This window comes from Anolis carolinensis, chromosome 3 (genome assembly GCF_035594765.1).
Source record: "Anolis carolinensis isolate JA03-04 chromosome 3, rAnoCar3.1.pri, whole genome shotgun sequence".
Classification (NCBI taxonomy): domain Eukaryota; kingdom Metazoa; phylum Chordata; class Lepidosauria; order Squamata; family Dactyloidae; genus Anolis; species Anolis carolinensis.
This window is the reverse complement of record NC_085843.1, coordinates 283,232,996-283,247,320: the sequence shown is the minus strand read 5'-3', so window position 1 is coordinate 283,247,320 and position 14,325 is coordinate 283,232,996. Positions and strand designations below refer to the sequence as shown.

The window sequence follows — 14,325 nt, the reverse complement described above, 5'->3', positions numbered from 1 at the left end:
ACGAAGTTTGCCCATGCCTGATCTACACACCCCCATCTCACAGATTCAAACTGGCAACCTTCAGGTCAGCAGTTCAGCCGACACAAAGGCATTAACACATTGTTCCACCGCAGTGATGAAGATCTAGTCAGGGTGTGCTGTGGCTTTTTAACTTTGAACATGTTTTGATGGATTTTAACTGAATTTTTTTACTGCTGTTTGTGTTTAATTCTGTTTCAATTTTTGTACATTTGCATATTTTGAACTCTGTGCTAATGCTGTTATGTCGAGCTGCTTTGAGTCCCGTTTGGGGAAATAAAGTAGAGTTATTATTATTATTATTATTATTATTATTACTATGATTGACACAAAGACACATTATGACACAGCAAACAAGATATATATGCTGGATTTTGTATCACAAAATCACAAGTAGAACACTTCCCAAGCATGTACGGCTGTGATGTATAATTATTATTATTATTATTATTATTATTATTATTGTTATTATTATTATTATAGATGAGGTCTGGCCAAACCAGAGTAGAGTGGGACTTTGCCAAAATCACAAGTCGAACGCTTCCCAAGTGTCTAGGGCTGTGTGATGTATTATTATTATTATTATTATTATTATTATTATTATTATTATCATTTTATTGTATGACACAGCAAACAAGATAGACATGCTGGATTTCGTTTCACAAAACCACAAGTCGAACACTTCCCAAGTGTCTAGGACTGTGTGATGTATTTTCGGATGATGTGTGCAGATCCCAGTAGGGTGGCCTTTTGGAGTTGGCAGATTGTAATTTTGTCAATGTCTATTGTTTCCAAATGCCGGCTGAGATCTTTTGGCATGGCACCCAGTGTGCCCATCACCACCGGGACCACCTGCACTGGTTTCTGCCAGAGTCTTTGAAGTTCAATCTTGAGGTCCTGATAGCGGCTGAGTTTTTCCTGTTGTTTTTCGTCAATGCGACTGTCACCTGGGATGGCGAAATCAATGAGCCAAACCTTTTTCTTTTCCACAACTGTGATGTCTGGTGTGTTGTGTTCCAGAACTTTGTCAGTCTGGATTCGGAAGTCCCACAAGTATCTTTGCATGTTCATTTTCCAATACTTTTGCAGGTTTGTGATCCCACCAGTTCTTTGCTGCTGGGAGGTGGGACTTGAGGCATAAGTTCCAATGAATCATTTGGGCCACATAGCTGTGCCTCTGTTTGTAGTCTGTCTGTGCGATTTTCTTACAGCAGCTGAGGATGTGATCCATGGTTTCGTCGGTTTCCTTGCACAGTCTGCATTTTGGTTCACCAGCTGATTTTTCGATCTTGGCCTGAATTGCATTTGTTCTGATGTCTTGCTCCTGGGCTGCAAGGATCAGGCCTTCTGTCTCCTTCTTCAGGGTCCCATTCGTGAGCCAGAGCCAGGTCTTCTCCTTATCAGCTTTTCCTTCAATTTTGTCAAGGAACTTTCCATGCAATGTTTTGTTGTGTCAGCTGTCAGCTCTAGTTTGTAGTGCGGTTTTCTTGTACTGATTTTTTGTCTGCTGTGCTTTGAGGAGTTTCTGATTTTTGACTTGTTGTTGTTGTTGTTGTTGTTGTTATTATTATTATTATTATTATTATTATTATTATTATTATTATTATAGATGAGGTCTGGCCAAACCAGAATAGAGTGAGACTTTGGCTTCCATCGTTCTATTATTATTATTAATAATATTACTATTATCTTTATAGTTTTGGGCACTAGAATCGCATTGGCTTTTTTAGCTGCTGCATCACACTCTTGGTTCATGTTCATCTTATAGTCTGCTAAGGCCCCTTCTAGAATGCCATATAATCCAGATTATCTAAGCAGAAAGTTCACATTATCTGCTTTGACCTGGATTATATGAGTTTACACTGCCATATAATCCAGTTCAAAGCAGATAATGTGGGTTTTATGTGGCAGTGTAGAATAATAATAAGAAGAAGATTGTTCGATCCCTTTCCCAAGGACTGTTTCAAAGCAAGGTGTCTCCCAACCTGTATCTATGCATTTTGGATTTTTTTTTCTGCCACAATATAGTACCTTGCATTTCTCTCTATTGTATCCAAGGGCAGAATCCCAGAACCTGTGTACCCATGAGTATACCCAGCCTAGTTGGGCAGCGTCCAGATAATATTCTGTTCCCGTAAAAGCGCTTTGTTCCTCCCAGCCAAGGTGCAGTCGCGTGACCACGGAGTGCTTTCTCTTTGTGTGTTCACAGGTGACGGAACTGGCTCCGCTGGGCTCCCTCCTGGACCGTCTTCGCAAGAACCAGGGCCACTTCCTCATCGCCACCCTCTGCCACTACGCCATCCAGATCGCCAAGGGCATGGCCTACCTGGAGTCCAAGCGCTTCATCCACCGCGACCTGGCCGCCCGCAACATCCTCCTGGCCGCCAACGACCTGGTCAAGATCGGCGACTTCGGCCTCATGCGGGCCTTGCCCAAGAACGACGACCACTACGTCATGCAAGAGCACCGCAAAGTCCCGTTTGCATGGTGAGTGGATGGGATAGAGCAGGCAGGTAGGCTGTTAGGAATGGTTGGAGTTGAAGTCCAAAACACCCGGAGGGGCCATGCCTGGGATAGATGCACCCGGTTCTCAAACTGGTTCTCCAGCAGCAGAACAGAAACAGTTTCAAATCAGTTTCCAGATCTTTGCAGGCTCAGCCAATCAGCTTCATGCACACATATAGCACCATGCCTTTGCAAACCATGACATGATAGTCACTCCAAACTAAAAGGTTTGAAGCAACTACCATTGGGTTTTCCAAGGTGCCATTTTGGCAACATGCCTTTCATGATAGGAGTTTTGGAAACTTCTCTATGGACCAGATAATGCTGCAAGTGGCCACAGATGATGTGGCACAGTGGTTAGAGTCTTGGGCCACGGCTCCATGATCCAATTCCCATAGAGCTTTGAAAGATATTGGTTAACTTTGGGCTGATTCAGAATAATAATAATAATAATAATAATAATAATAATAATAATAATACAGTAGAGTCTTTCTTATCCAACATGAATGGGCCGGCAGAATGTTGGATAAGCAAAAATGTTGGATAATAAGGAGAGATTAAGGAAAAGCCTATTAAACATCAAATTACATTATGATTTTACAAATTAAGCACCAAAACATCATGTTTTACAACAAATTGACAGAAAAAGCCGTTGAATACATGGTAACGTTATGTTGTAATTACTTTATTTACAAATTTGGCACCAAAACATTGCAATGTATTGAAAACATTGCCTACAAAAAAATTGACTACTAAAAGGCAGACTGCGTTGGATAATACAGAATGTTGGATAAACGAAGTTTGGATAAGTGAGACTCTACTGTAATAATAATATTAATAATAATCATCATCATCATCATCCAATATGAAATCCAACATATATAAAGTAGAGTCTCACTTATCCAACATTAAACGTGCCGGCAGAACGTTGGATAAGCAAATATGTTGGATAATAAGGAGAGATTAAGGGAAAGCCTATTAAACATCAAATTAGGTTATGATTTTACAAATTAAGCACCAAAACATCATGTTTAACAACAAATTTGACAGAAAAAGTAGTTCAATACGCAGTAATGCTATGTAGTAATTACTGTATTTATGAATTTAGCGCCAAAATATCACGATGTATTGAAAACATTGACTACAAAAATGCATTGGATAATCCAGAATGTTGGATAAGCGAGTGAGACTCTACTGTATCTTGTTTGCTGTGTCATACTCTGTCTTTGTGTCAACAACAACAACAACAACATTATTTTTATAACCTGGCTCCATCTTCACGAGGGGACTCGGAGACGGCTTACATGGGGAACCAAACCCAACAAATACACAAAATATAAACTGAAATAAAATAAATAACAACCAAAATTTATTTATTTCGTGTCAAAAGCATTGCATAATAAATAAGTTTAAAAGTGATAAAATAAAGGAATCACAGGCAGGTAAATAATTTTAGACGAAAAGCATGCAAAAACCGATAGATAATTAAAACCACAGAATAAATCGTAAAATACATCCATGAACATCAAACACGGAATGGGAAATAACCGGGGGGGGGGGGGGCGGGGGGGCAGAGCTTGTGCAATCCAAGCCCTACTCCCCCCCCCCAAGTTATTTCCTGCTCCGTGTTTTGGAGAGATGCCGTTTCTCTAGCCATGACCATCTATTGTGTTTGCCCCCACCTGTCGCTTTGGCCACGGACTCCCCAGTGGTGACCCTATTCCTTCCCCTTCTTTCTCTCTTCCTACCTGCGCAGGTGTGCCCCCGAGAGCCTGAAGACCCGCACCTTCTCTCACGCCAGCGACACCTGGATGTTTGGAGTCACGCTGTGGGAGATGTTCACCTACGGACAGGAGCCCTGGGTTGGCTTGAACGGCAGCCAGGTACGGGCCCGAAGCCGGCTCTGTAATGCAATATATGGCAGTGTAGAAGGGGCCTTACATTGCAATTTTCTGGAAAGGCCTGGGATATTTTACCTATGTTCACAGGTTTGGTGTGCCGTCGCGCCTGCCTCTTAGCGAAAGAGGCATGGACGTGACATCTTTCCCCAGGGGATTGCTTCTTGCTTTCCTTTAGGGAAACTGGAACTCCCAAGGACCAAAACACTGTAGATAACTCAAAACTGGTTTTATTCTTAAAAGGTTAACCTTTTAAGGCAATAAGCTGGAAGTTTCAAAGGGGTAAAGGAAAATATACATTACAGTCTTTGGTTGTTTTAAGTCCAAGGAGCTCTGTAGCTGAGAAGCTTTTCCAGGTCCCTCTTTCTCAATGGCTGTGAATGCCGGAGCAATCCTCAACCTCAGTCCAAATGGCCTATGTTTGAAGACACAGTCTTCCTCTGATGCCAAAGGACTGATTTGAAGGCGCTTGAGACTCCTCAACGTCGTCCAGGTTGGCCCTAAACATGAAGCATAAGTCTCAAGGGTAAGAACCTCAGAATTGGTGCTGAGAGGTAACTTAATCAAGGGCTTTTAGAGCCAAGTCTCTCTCTCACGTCCATCTGGTAGAAAGCTTGATGGTGGAATGAAAAAGGAAACACTGACCCACTCCAGGAAAGGGTGGAGTCAAAGAATTGAGTTGAGGAAGCACTATAACTGGTGCAAACAACATTGATTGACAGATATAAATAACCAATCAATCCAACTACATTTACAGGGTAAAGGCAAAATCAGGCATGATACAACAATTCAAATCTTGCAACTTACAGTTCGACGTATAGATGGCGCCACTCGCGCGGTCACATTTGGTATTGAGCCAAAGTGAGTGTGTTTTTGGTGAGCAAGTTGCATTGACGATAACCCTCCTGATCCTTTGTTCCATGAAGCAATATGTGTCTCCCTTTTGCTGGCGTGCCATCACTTTTAATTTTGGAAGATATTAGTGCAGATGCAGTCATCATTACTTTTTGAAGGCCCCTTTATTTGTGCATGTCGGAATTGGTGCATCTCCCTCTATCAGCATTTAAATACTAGCCGCTTTGATTCACTTAATAGGATGCTAAATTCCCTATCAAGGTATATAATACTCAAGGTTTATTTGTGTGCACGAAGGAGAAAAAGACTGGAAAAGCCACAGCCAATTGGCCAGATATAGAATCATAGAATAATAGAGTTGGAAGAGACCACATGGGTTATCTACTCTAACCCCCTGCCATGCAGGAAAAGCACAATCAAAGCACTCCTGATAGATGGCCATCCAGTCACTATCACCAAAGGGGAAATGTGTGGTTGACAATGCCAATCTCACTTGGATTTGATGACGATATGTATGGCATCAATGCAAATGCTGTGGACCAGGAAAATGCAAGCTGAAATGGATAATAATAATAATAATAATAATAATAATAATAATAATAATAATAACAACAACGAAAAACAACAGGAAAAACTCAGCCGCTATCAGGACCTCAAGATTGAACTTCAAAGACTCTGGCAGAAACCAGTACAGGTGGTCCCAGTGGTGATGGGCACATTGGGTGCTGTGCCAAAAGATCTCAGCCGGCATTTGGAAACAATAGACATTGACAAAATTACGATCTGCCAGCTGCAAAAGGCCACCCTGCTGGGATCTGCGCGCATCATCCGAAAATACATCACACAGTCCTAGACACTTGGGAAGTGTTCGACTTGTGGTTTTGTGAAATGAAATCCAGCATATCTGTCTTGTTTGCTGTGTCATAATAATAATAATAATAATAATTATTATTATTATTATTATTATTATTATTATTATTATTATTATTATTATTTATATACCGCCCTATCTCCTCAGGGGACTCAGGGCGGTTTCTAACATGATAAAAATAATACAATACAACACACGTAATAAAAACAGAACCATAGACCAATTTTAAAATGATACAAATAATAAACATAAATACACCACATATAATCCAACAACGAAAAATAAAACTAGTAACAATTCTCCATTTATGGGCCAGTTATAGTGACCCAGAGTTCAACGTTGGAATGGCCAACTATAAAGTGCAAGATTATTTCCACGTGTGTAGACAACACCTTGAAGCAAAGTTTGGAAAAGTTTGAAGTTGTTTAGAATGCAACTTGTAGAAGTTCCCCTTAGACTACAACTCCCAGAATATCCCGTAAGCCATAGTGACTGGGATGATGATAATAATAATAATAATAATAATAATAATAATAATAATAATAATAATAATAATAATACCCTGTTTCCCCAAAAATAAAACAGGGTCTTATATTAATTTTTGCTCCCAAAGATGCACTAGGTCTTATTTTCAGGGGATGTCTTATTTTTCCATGAAGAAGAATTCACATTTATTGTTGAACAACAAAATGAACATTTATTAAAGTAGTTGTCATCACAAACCAGCATAACCAGACAAACTATGAATCCTATCAAGAATTTCTTGTTACTACCATTATTTACATGTACAACAATCTATGGTACCTCTTGCAATTTAGGTTTCACAAGGTTTCCACGCTGATTTCTCTCTATTCTAGTTTCAATGTAGTCATGAATGATGAATAATATAATATACTATAATAATAATATAATATAATAATAATATAATGATATACAATATATTAATGAGATAATATAATATAGGATATAATAATAACAGAAAATGATAATAATATGGTATTAATAGGATAATATAATAATGGGATATAATAACAGAATAGCATAATAATATAATAATAATAGGATAATATAATAGAATAATAGAATGGAATGATATAAAATATATTAATAGGATAATATAAAATGGAATATAATAATAATAACAGAATATGCTAATAATAATAAAATAATAATATGATAATATAATAGAATAATAGTATAGAATATAATGATATAAAATATATTAATAGGGTAATATAAATGGAATTTAATAATAACAGAATAATAATATAATAATATGAAAATATAATAGAATAATAATAGAATAATAATATAATGATATACAGTAGAGTCTCACTTATCCAACACTCGCTTATCCAACGTTCTGGATTATCCAACGCATTTTTGTAGTCAATGTTTTCAATACATCGTGATATTTTGGTGCTAAATTCGTAAATACTGTAATTACTACATAGCATTACTGTGTATTGAACTACTTTTTCTGTCAAATGTGTTGTATAACATGATGTTTTGGTGCTTAATTTGTAAAATCATAACCTAATTTTATGTTTAAAAGGCTTTTCTTTAATCCCTCCTTATTATCCAACATATTTGCTTATCCAACGTTCTGCCAGCCCGTTTATGTTGGATAAGTGAGACTCTACTGTAATAATAATAATAATAGAAAAATATAATATAATGATTTAAAATATATTAATAGGATAATATAATAATGGGATATAATAAGAGTAACAGAATATGATGATAATAATATGGCAATAGAATAATAGTATAAAATAATCAGTTTCATGGCATAGGATAGGAAGATGAGAGGAGAATCCCAATGCGTCCTGTACCTTTAAGGAGCAAAAGCAGCAGGACGAAAGCCCTCTTCCTTCCCTCCCTCCCTCCCTCCCTTGCCCTGGCTCCAGGAGCCAATCAGAAGCCTCTGGGAAGCAAGGCAGCATGGCCAGGAGGGAGACGGAAGGAAGGAAGAAACGGCAGCAGCCACGGAAGGTTTTTCAAGCCTCGGCTGGGGGACAGGCAAGGAAAGGCCAGCCAGGGAGGCACAGAAAGCAAGCACTTTCCCTCCCTCCCTCCCTCCCTCCGGTGTATGAATGAGTGCTGCTTCTGCCCTGCAGCCATGCTTCCCAATGGAACTCTGCTGCAGCCTTAGTTGCTAGGTCTTACTTTCAGGGGAGGCCTTATATTTGGCAATCCCCCCAAAACCCTGCTAGGTCTTATTCTTTGGGGAGGTCTTATTTTCGGGGAAACACGGTAATAATCTGGGACTTCCAAATTCAAACTGACAAAATATTGGAGCACAAGACTTCTGACCTCATGATTGTGAGCAAAAACAAAGTATGGATCGTTGACGTTGCAATCCCAGGTGATAGTAGAATGGAGGAGAAACAACTGGAAAAGCTGACACGATACGAGGATTTAAAGATCGAACTGCAAAGACTCTGGCACAAGCCAGTCAAGGTGGTCCCAGTGGTGATCGGCACACTGGGAGCAGTTCCCAAAGAACTTGGCCTGCACTTAAACACAATTGGTGCTGACAAAATGACCATTTGTCAGCTTCAAAAGGCCACCCTGCTCAGATCTGCACACATTATTCGTCAATACATCACGCAGTCCTAGACACTTGGGAAGCATCCGACATTGACTGAATACAAAAGCCAGCACAGTGATCTTGTTTGTTGTGTACTAATCTTGTGGTGTATCAAATAATAATAATAATCACAAATAGTTCCTTAGAAAAGTGTGGACTTTCCTATGATGTTGGTGGGTTCATTGGTTGATGAGTTCATTGTCTGTATTGAACCTATTTTGCTCCCAACGTGTTTTGAGCCTGCCGTCCTCTCAAGCTTCTAGTCCTCATTATTTGCTTGTGGGCCAATCTTGGCTTCTCTTGCTGAACTTCGCTTTCTCTGCCTAGATTTTGCACAAGATTGACAAGGAAGGCGAGCGGCTGGCCCGGCCCGAGGACTGTCCCCAGGACATTTATAACGTCATGTTGCAGTGCTGGGCGCATAAACCAGAAGACCGGCCGACTTTCGTGGCCCTGCGGGACTTCCTCCTGGAGGTATTTTAGCCATGGGAATTGGGAGCAAAATCACAGTGGTGGCCCTTGAAAGTCATTATTGTTGTATCCAAAGGCAATGGCATTCGAAAGCAGATATCCTAGTGTCCAAACCAAGGTTACGTCTTTCTATGGACTTCCTTGGATGTTGCAAAGCCAGGGAATGACAAACCTGGAGTTATTTGCAGTTTCCTAACTATGGATACACAATAATAACTATATGTCAACTGCAAAAGGCCACCCTACTGGGACCTGCGCGCATCATCCGAAAATACATCACACAGTCCTAGACACTTGGGAAGTTTTCGACTTGTGATTTTATGAAACGAAATCCAGCATGTCTAGTATCTTGTTTGCTGTGTCATACAATAAAATAATAATAATGATGATGATGATGATGATGATGATGTATGGAAAGTTCAGGGTGGGAGAAAGAACTCTTGTCTGTTGGAGGAAAGTGTGAATATTGCAATTGGCCACCTTGAATGGTCTTGCAGCTTGAAAGCCTGGCTGATCCCTGCCTGGGGGAATCCTTTAGGGCCAATCAGGGCCAGCTAACACCTCCCAATGAAGGATTCCCTCAGGAAGTAAGCAGCCAGGCGTCGAAACTGAAAAGCCATTCAATGCTAATCAAGGTGGCCAATTGCAACATTCACACTTGTCTGCAACAGACAAGAGTTCTTTCTCCCACCCTGGACATTGCACAGATATATAAACCCCACTTGCCTAGTTTCCAACAGAACTTACAACCTCTGAGGATGTCTGCCATAGATGTGGGCGAAACATCAGGAGAGAATGCTTCTGGAGCATGGCCAGACAGCCCGGAAAATATACAACAACCCCAAAATTGAATTAATTAAAATGAAAATGCACATTTCGAATACTCACAGCAAGCCGGATACACATAGAGTTCAGTGGAAGTAAACATTCCTGGAATTGCTGAAAAAATATTTCTCTATATAACTGGATTGTTGTTGCACAATAGAAAGGGTCCCTTTTTCAAACCAAAACACTTTGGGTTTTTTTTTTTTGTAAAACAGGATTTCCCAAAAGAATAAAATGCCACAATAAATTAGAAGGGGAAGACTGCATTTTGTGGATGCATTTGAAGACAACGGCCTTTGCAACCCCAAAAAAGAAACAACAACAACAACAATTTATTTATATTTTGCTCTTCTCCCCGAGGGGACTCAGAGCGGATTGCAATATATAAATAGACACAGGCAAACATTCAATGCCTTGTTACAATGAAAATACAATGAAACACAAATACACCGACAAAGGCTTCTCCTTTCATTTCTGGCTCTGGAGGCAGTACTCATCTCTGGTTCTGGGGGAGCCTGCATTGTACACAGACACCTCCTGATCGTATGGCCGGCATGACTGTATGGAGTGTCAAATCAAATCAAATCAAAATATTTTATTATGCTCATAGACCAGCATAAGTGAGGTACAATCTCATAGAAGCACTATACATTAAAATCTAAAAGGCTAATAAAACAAAGATATGTTGAAGGCTAAAACACAAAACTATTTAGAGAAGGAGCATCTTTTTGCCTTCTTGCCAAGGCAGTACCTATTGATCTACTCACATTTGCATGTTTCCGAACTGGTACCTTGGCAGGAGCTAGGGCTAACAGCAGAAGCTCACCCCGTTCCCTGGATTTGAACGGCCAACCCTCAGGTCAGCAGTTAATCAGCACAAGGGGGCAGGGCTGTGGCGCAGGCTGTTGAGCAGCTGCAATAAATCACTCTGACCATGAGGTCATGAGTTCGAGGCCAGCCCGTGGCGGGGTGAGCGCCCGCCACGGGCTGACCTAGCAACCCGAAAGATAGTTGCATTTATCAAGTAGGAAATAAGGTACCACTTATAAAGTGGAGAGGCAAGTTTAACTAATTTATGACCTGGAATGAGGAAGTACCGTCAGAGTGGATGATGAAGCAGCTGCTCCCCCCTGTGGCCAGAATCGAACATCCCCTCAGGAGAAGGTTAAATTGCCTCTGCGTCTGTCTGTCTCTGTCTCGGTTCTATGTGTTTATGGGCATTGAATGTTTGTCCTATGTGTGTACAATGTGATCCGCCCTGAGTCCCCTTTGGGGTGAGAAAGAAGGGCGGAATATAAATACCGCAAATAAATAAATAATAAATAATCCACTGTGATGCCGAGTCTTTGGATACATCCTCATTCCAAACACTGCTGGATGATTTTTATGGTGTCGTAAGTTAGTTAAATTAGCCTCCCCACATAGTGGTACCTAAATTTCCTACTTGATAGATGCAAGGGTTTCATCCATCGTGCCACCGCAGCCCCTAAACACCTGCATCTGAGGAAATCTTCAGGGACAGTTGGTAAGAGTTGGGAACGTGACATTTAACATCTGGCAAGAATGGTGATTGTGGCAATTGGGTTTGCTAGCAACCCAGCAAGGGCTTGAAATGAGTCCTTGTCCTGAACATCCCAAAGGAACATCCCTGTAACTGAGCACAGAATGGAACTCCCAGGAAAGGAACTCCCAGCCGCCCAAACAAAGTTCCTAGAATCATAGATAGACTTAGATTCGATGAATGCATTGCAATATCCGTATCAATCCATGACTGCAAAACTTTTCATCCTCCTCCTCCTCCTCCTCACTTGTCTTCCTCTTTTGTCGCCAGGCGCAACCCACGGATATGCGAGCCTTGCAAGACTTCGAAGAGCCCGACAAGCTGCTCATCCAGATGAATGATATCATCACGGTCATCGAGGGCAGGTACGTGGGCCGAGGTTCCCAGAGGTTTGTGCGTCTCCGGTCCGGTTTGAACAGTGGGCACATCTTTGCCGTGGGATATGTAGCAGTACATGTGCGCCTTGGCAATGTTTGTATTATTTCCTTTTCCTCCTTCCCATGCTCAGAACATGGGAAGAGCCATGTAAGTTAGCGACCGTATTTACTCGAGTCTCATGCGCCTTTGAATCTAATGTGCACTTTCATTTTCACAGCCCTGAAATTGTTGTAGATCAGACAGAGGCTGATGGTTTAACTGATGGTTTAGAGAGGATTATGGACTTTCCTGTGACACAAAGCGGTGGGCTCTTAAGTCTGGGAAATTCAGGTCTGGGAAATGATGTTTCTCTCAGCAAGAAAACTGGCTCGGAAAGTGCCGAGCCTCAGAAAGTGCCGGTCTGAGGGGTCAATAGTAGATAAGGATTTGTGTGAAGAGCTGAGTGATAAGGAGGGTTCCCAGAAGAAGCTACCTATAGCTATGGAGTCTCCGTTTACAAATCAGAGCCGAAAATAGAGTAAGTTGGGAAGAAAGTCACTGGCATGACTCCATGGAGTGCCGTTACCTTCCCGCTGGAGCGGTACCTATTGATCTACTCACATTTGAATGTTTTTGAACTACTAGGTTGGCAGAAGCTGGGGCTAACAATGAGAGCTCACCCCACTCTCTGCAAGTTCAACAGCAGAGCCGGGCTGTGGCGCAGGTTGTTGAGCAGCTGCAATAAATCACTCTGACCATGAGGTCATGAGTTCGAGACCAGCCTGTGGCGGGGTGAGCACCCGTCAATTAAAAATAAAAAATAGCCCCTGCTCGTTGCTGACCTAGCAACCCGAAAGATAGTTGCATCTATCAAGTAGGAAATAAGGTACCACTTATAAAAGTGGGGAGACTAATTTAACTAATTTACAACATTGGAATGAGGAAGTGCCGTCAGAGTGGATGATGAAGCAGCTGCTCCCCCCTGTGGCCAGAATCGAACATCCCCTCAGGAGAAGGTTAAATTGCCTCTGCGTCTGTCTGTCTCTGTCTCGGTTCTATGTGTTTATGGGCATTGAATGTTTGCCCTATGTGTGTATAATGTGATCCACCCTGAGTCTCCTTCGGGGCGAGAAAGAAGGGCGGAATATAAATACTGAAAATAAATAAAATAAATAAACAGCTCAGCGGTTTAACCCTCTGCGCCACCGGGGTCTCTCAAAACCTCCAAGGGAGACTCCATTCCGGCCCAGGTCTTGTGCCAAAAGTAAGCTGCCCAATCCTTTTGAGTGGCCCATCTTCTGGAGCAGGACCCCAACCATCCTTCCCTTGAGTCACTTCTGGGTGTGCTGTTCTGCCCCAAGGGCTGGCAGCCGCAGCCCTCCTCTGGGCCTTCTTCCTTCCTTTCTTCCTTTCTTTCCCTTTCATGTCTTTCGCTTACGCCCCCGCACTCTGCCGCTCCCTGCCTCCCACGCTCCACCGGCTCCTCCGGGTGGTTGTTTTCCCAAGAAGGCTCACAAGCCGGGGCAGAAGGGCTCGCTTGCCAAGGCAGCGACAGCCCTGCGTGGGAGCAAGGGACCTCACCACCGATAGGATCATAGCATCGGAAGGGGTCCCCTGAGGCCATCCAGCCCAACCCCGTTCTGCCAGGCAAGAGGACACCTTCCGTGCCGTACCAGAAGAAGGAGAGAGACTCCACCACACTCTTAGGAAGCATATTCCTCTGTCACGTAGGAAGTTCTTCCTGATGTTCAGGTGGAGTCTCCTCTCTTGTCGTTTGAAACCGCTGCTCCATTACGTCTTGGTTTCTGGAGCAGCAGAAGACAAAGTTTCCCCTTCCACAATATGTCATCCTATCAAATATGTAAATATTTGTAGAATATGTGTAGAAGGGCCTTGAGTCTACACTGCCATATAATCCAGTTAAAATCAGATAATCTGTATCTTATAGGCAGTGTGGAAGAGGCCAGAGGCCTAACTGCCTGTCCCCTGGGCTGAGTAGGTTGCTAGGAGACCAAGTGGGCGGAGCTTATCCCTCTAACTGGCAGCATTTGGATAAAAACAATTATTCCTTTCCCTGTAATTAGGACTTTATTTTTCTTTTCTTTTTGTTGTATCTACCTAGAGCCGTGAATGATGGGTTGTGTTGTCAAATTTCGAGGTTGGGGGGCCTGTAGTTTTGTTGTTTTGTCCGCTGCCCTGATGCCATCACTCTTTTATATATATAGATAGAGTTGGAAGAGACCACATGGGACATCTAGTGCAGGCATGGGCAAACTTCGGCCCTCCAGGTGTTTTGGACTGCAACTCTCACAATTCCTACCGTGTTTTCCCGAAAATAAGACAGTGTCTTATATTAATTTTTGCTCCCAAA

The 14,325-nt window shown here is 41.9% G+C and overlaps 1 protein-coding gene across 6 annotated transcripts in view; it reads left to right on the top strand.

Annotated features, from left to right (window-relative positions):
* tnk2 (tyrosine kinase non receptor 2) overlaps positions 1–14,325 on the top strand; it is a 192,872-nt gene that overhangs the window by 116,188 nt on the left and 62,359 nt on the right. For all 6 annotated transcript variants that reach the window (XM_062976905.1, XM_062976901.1, XM_062976904.1 and 3 more), the window contains 4 exons: positions 2,228–2,505; positions 4,280–4,406; positions 9,068–9,214; positions 11,868–11,962. In XM_062976905.1, the coding sequence (XP_062832975.1) occupies positions 2,228–2,505; positions 4,280–4,406; positions 9,068–9,214; positions 11,868–11,962 (647 nt within the window). The remainder of the gene's footprint in view (positions 1–2,227; positions 2,506–4,279; positions 4,407–9,067; positions 9,215–11,867; positions 11,963–14,325) is intronic.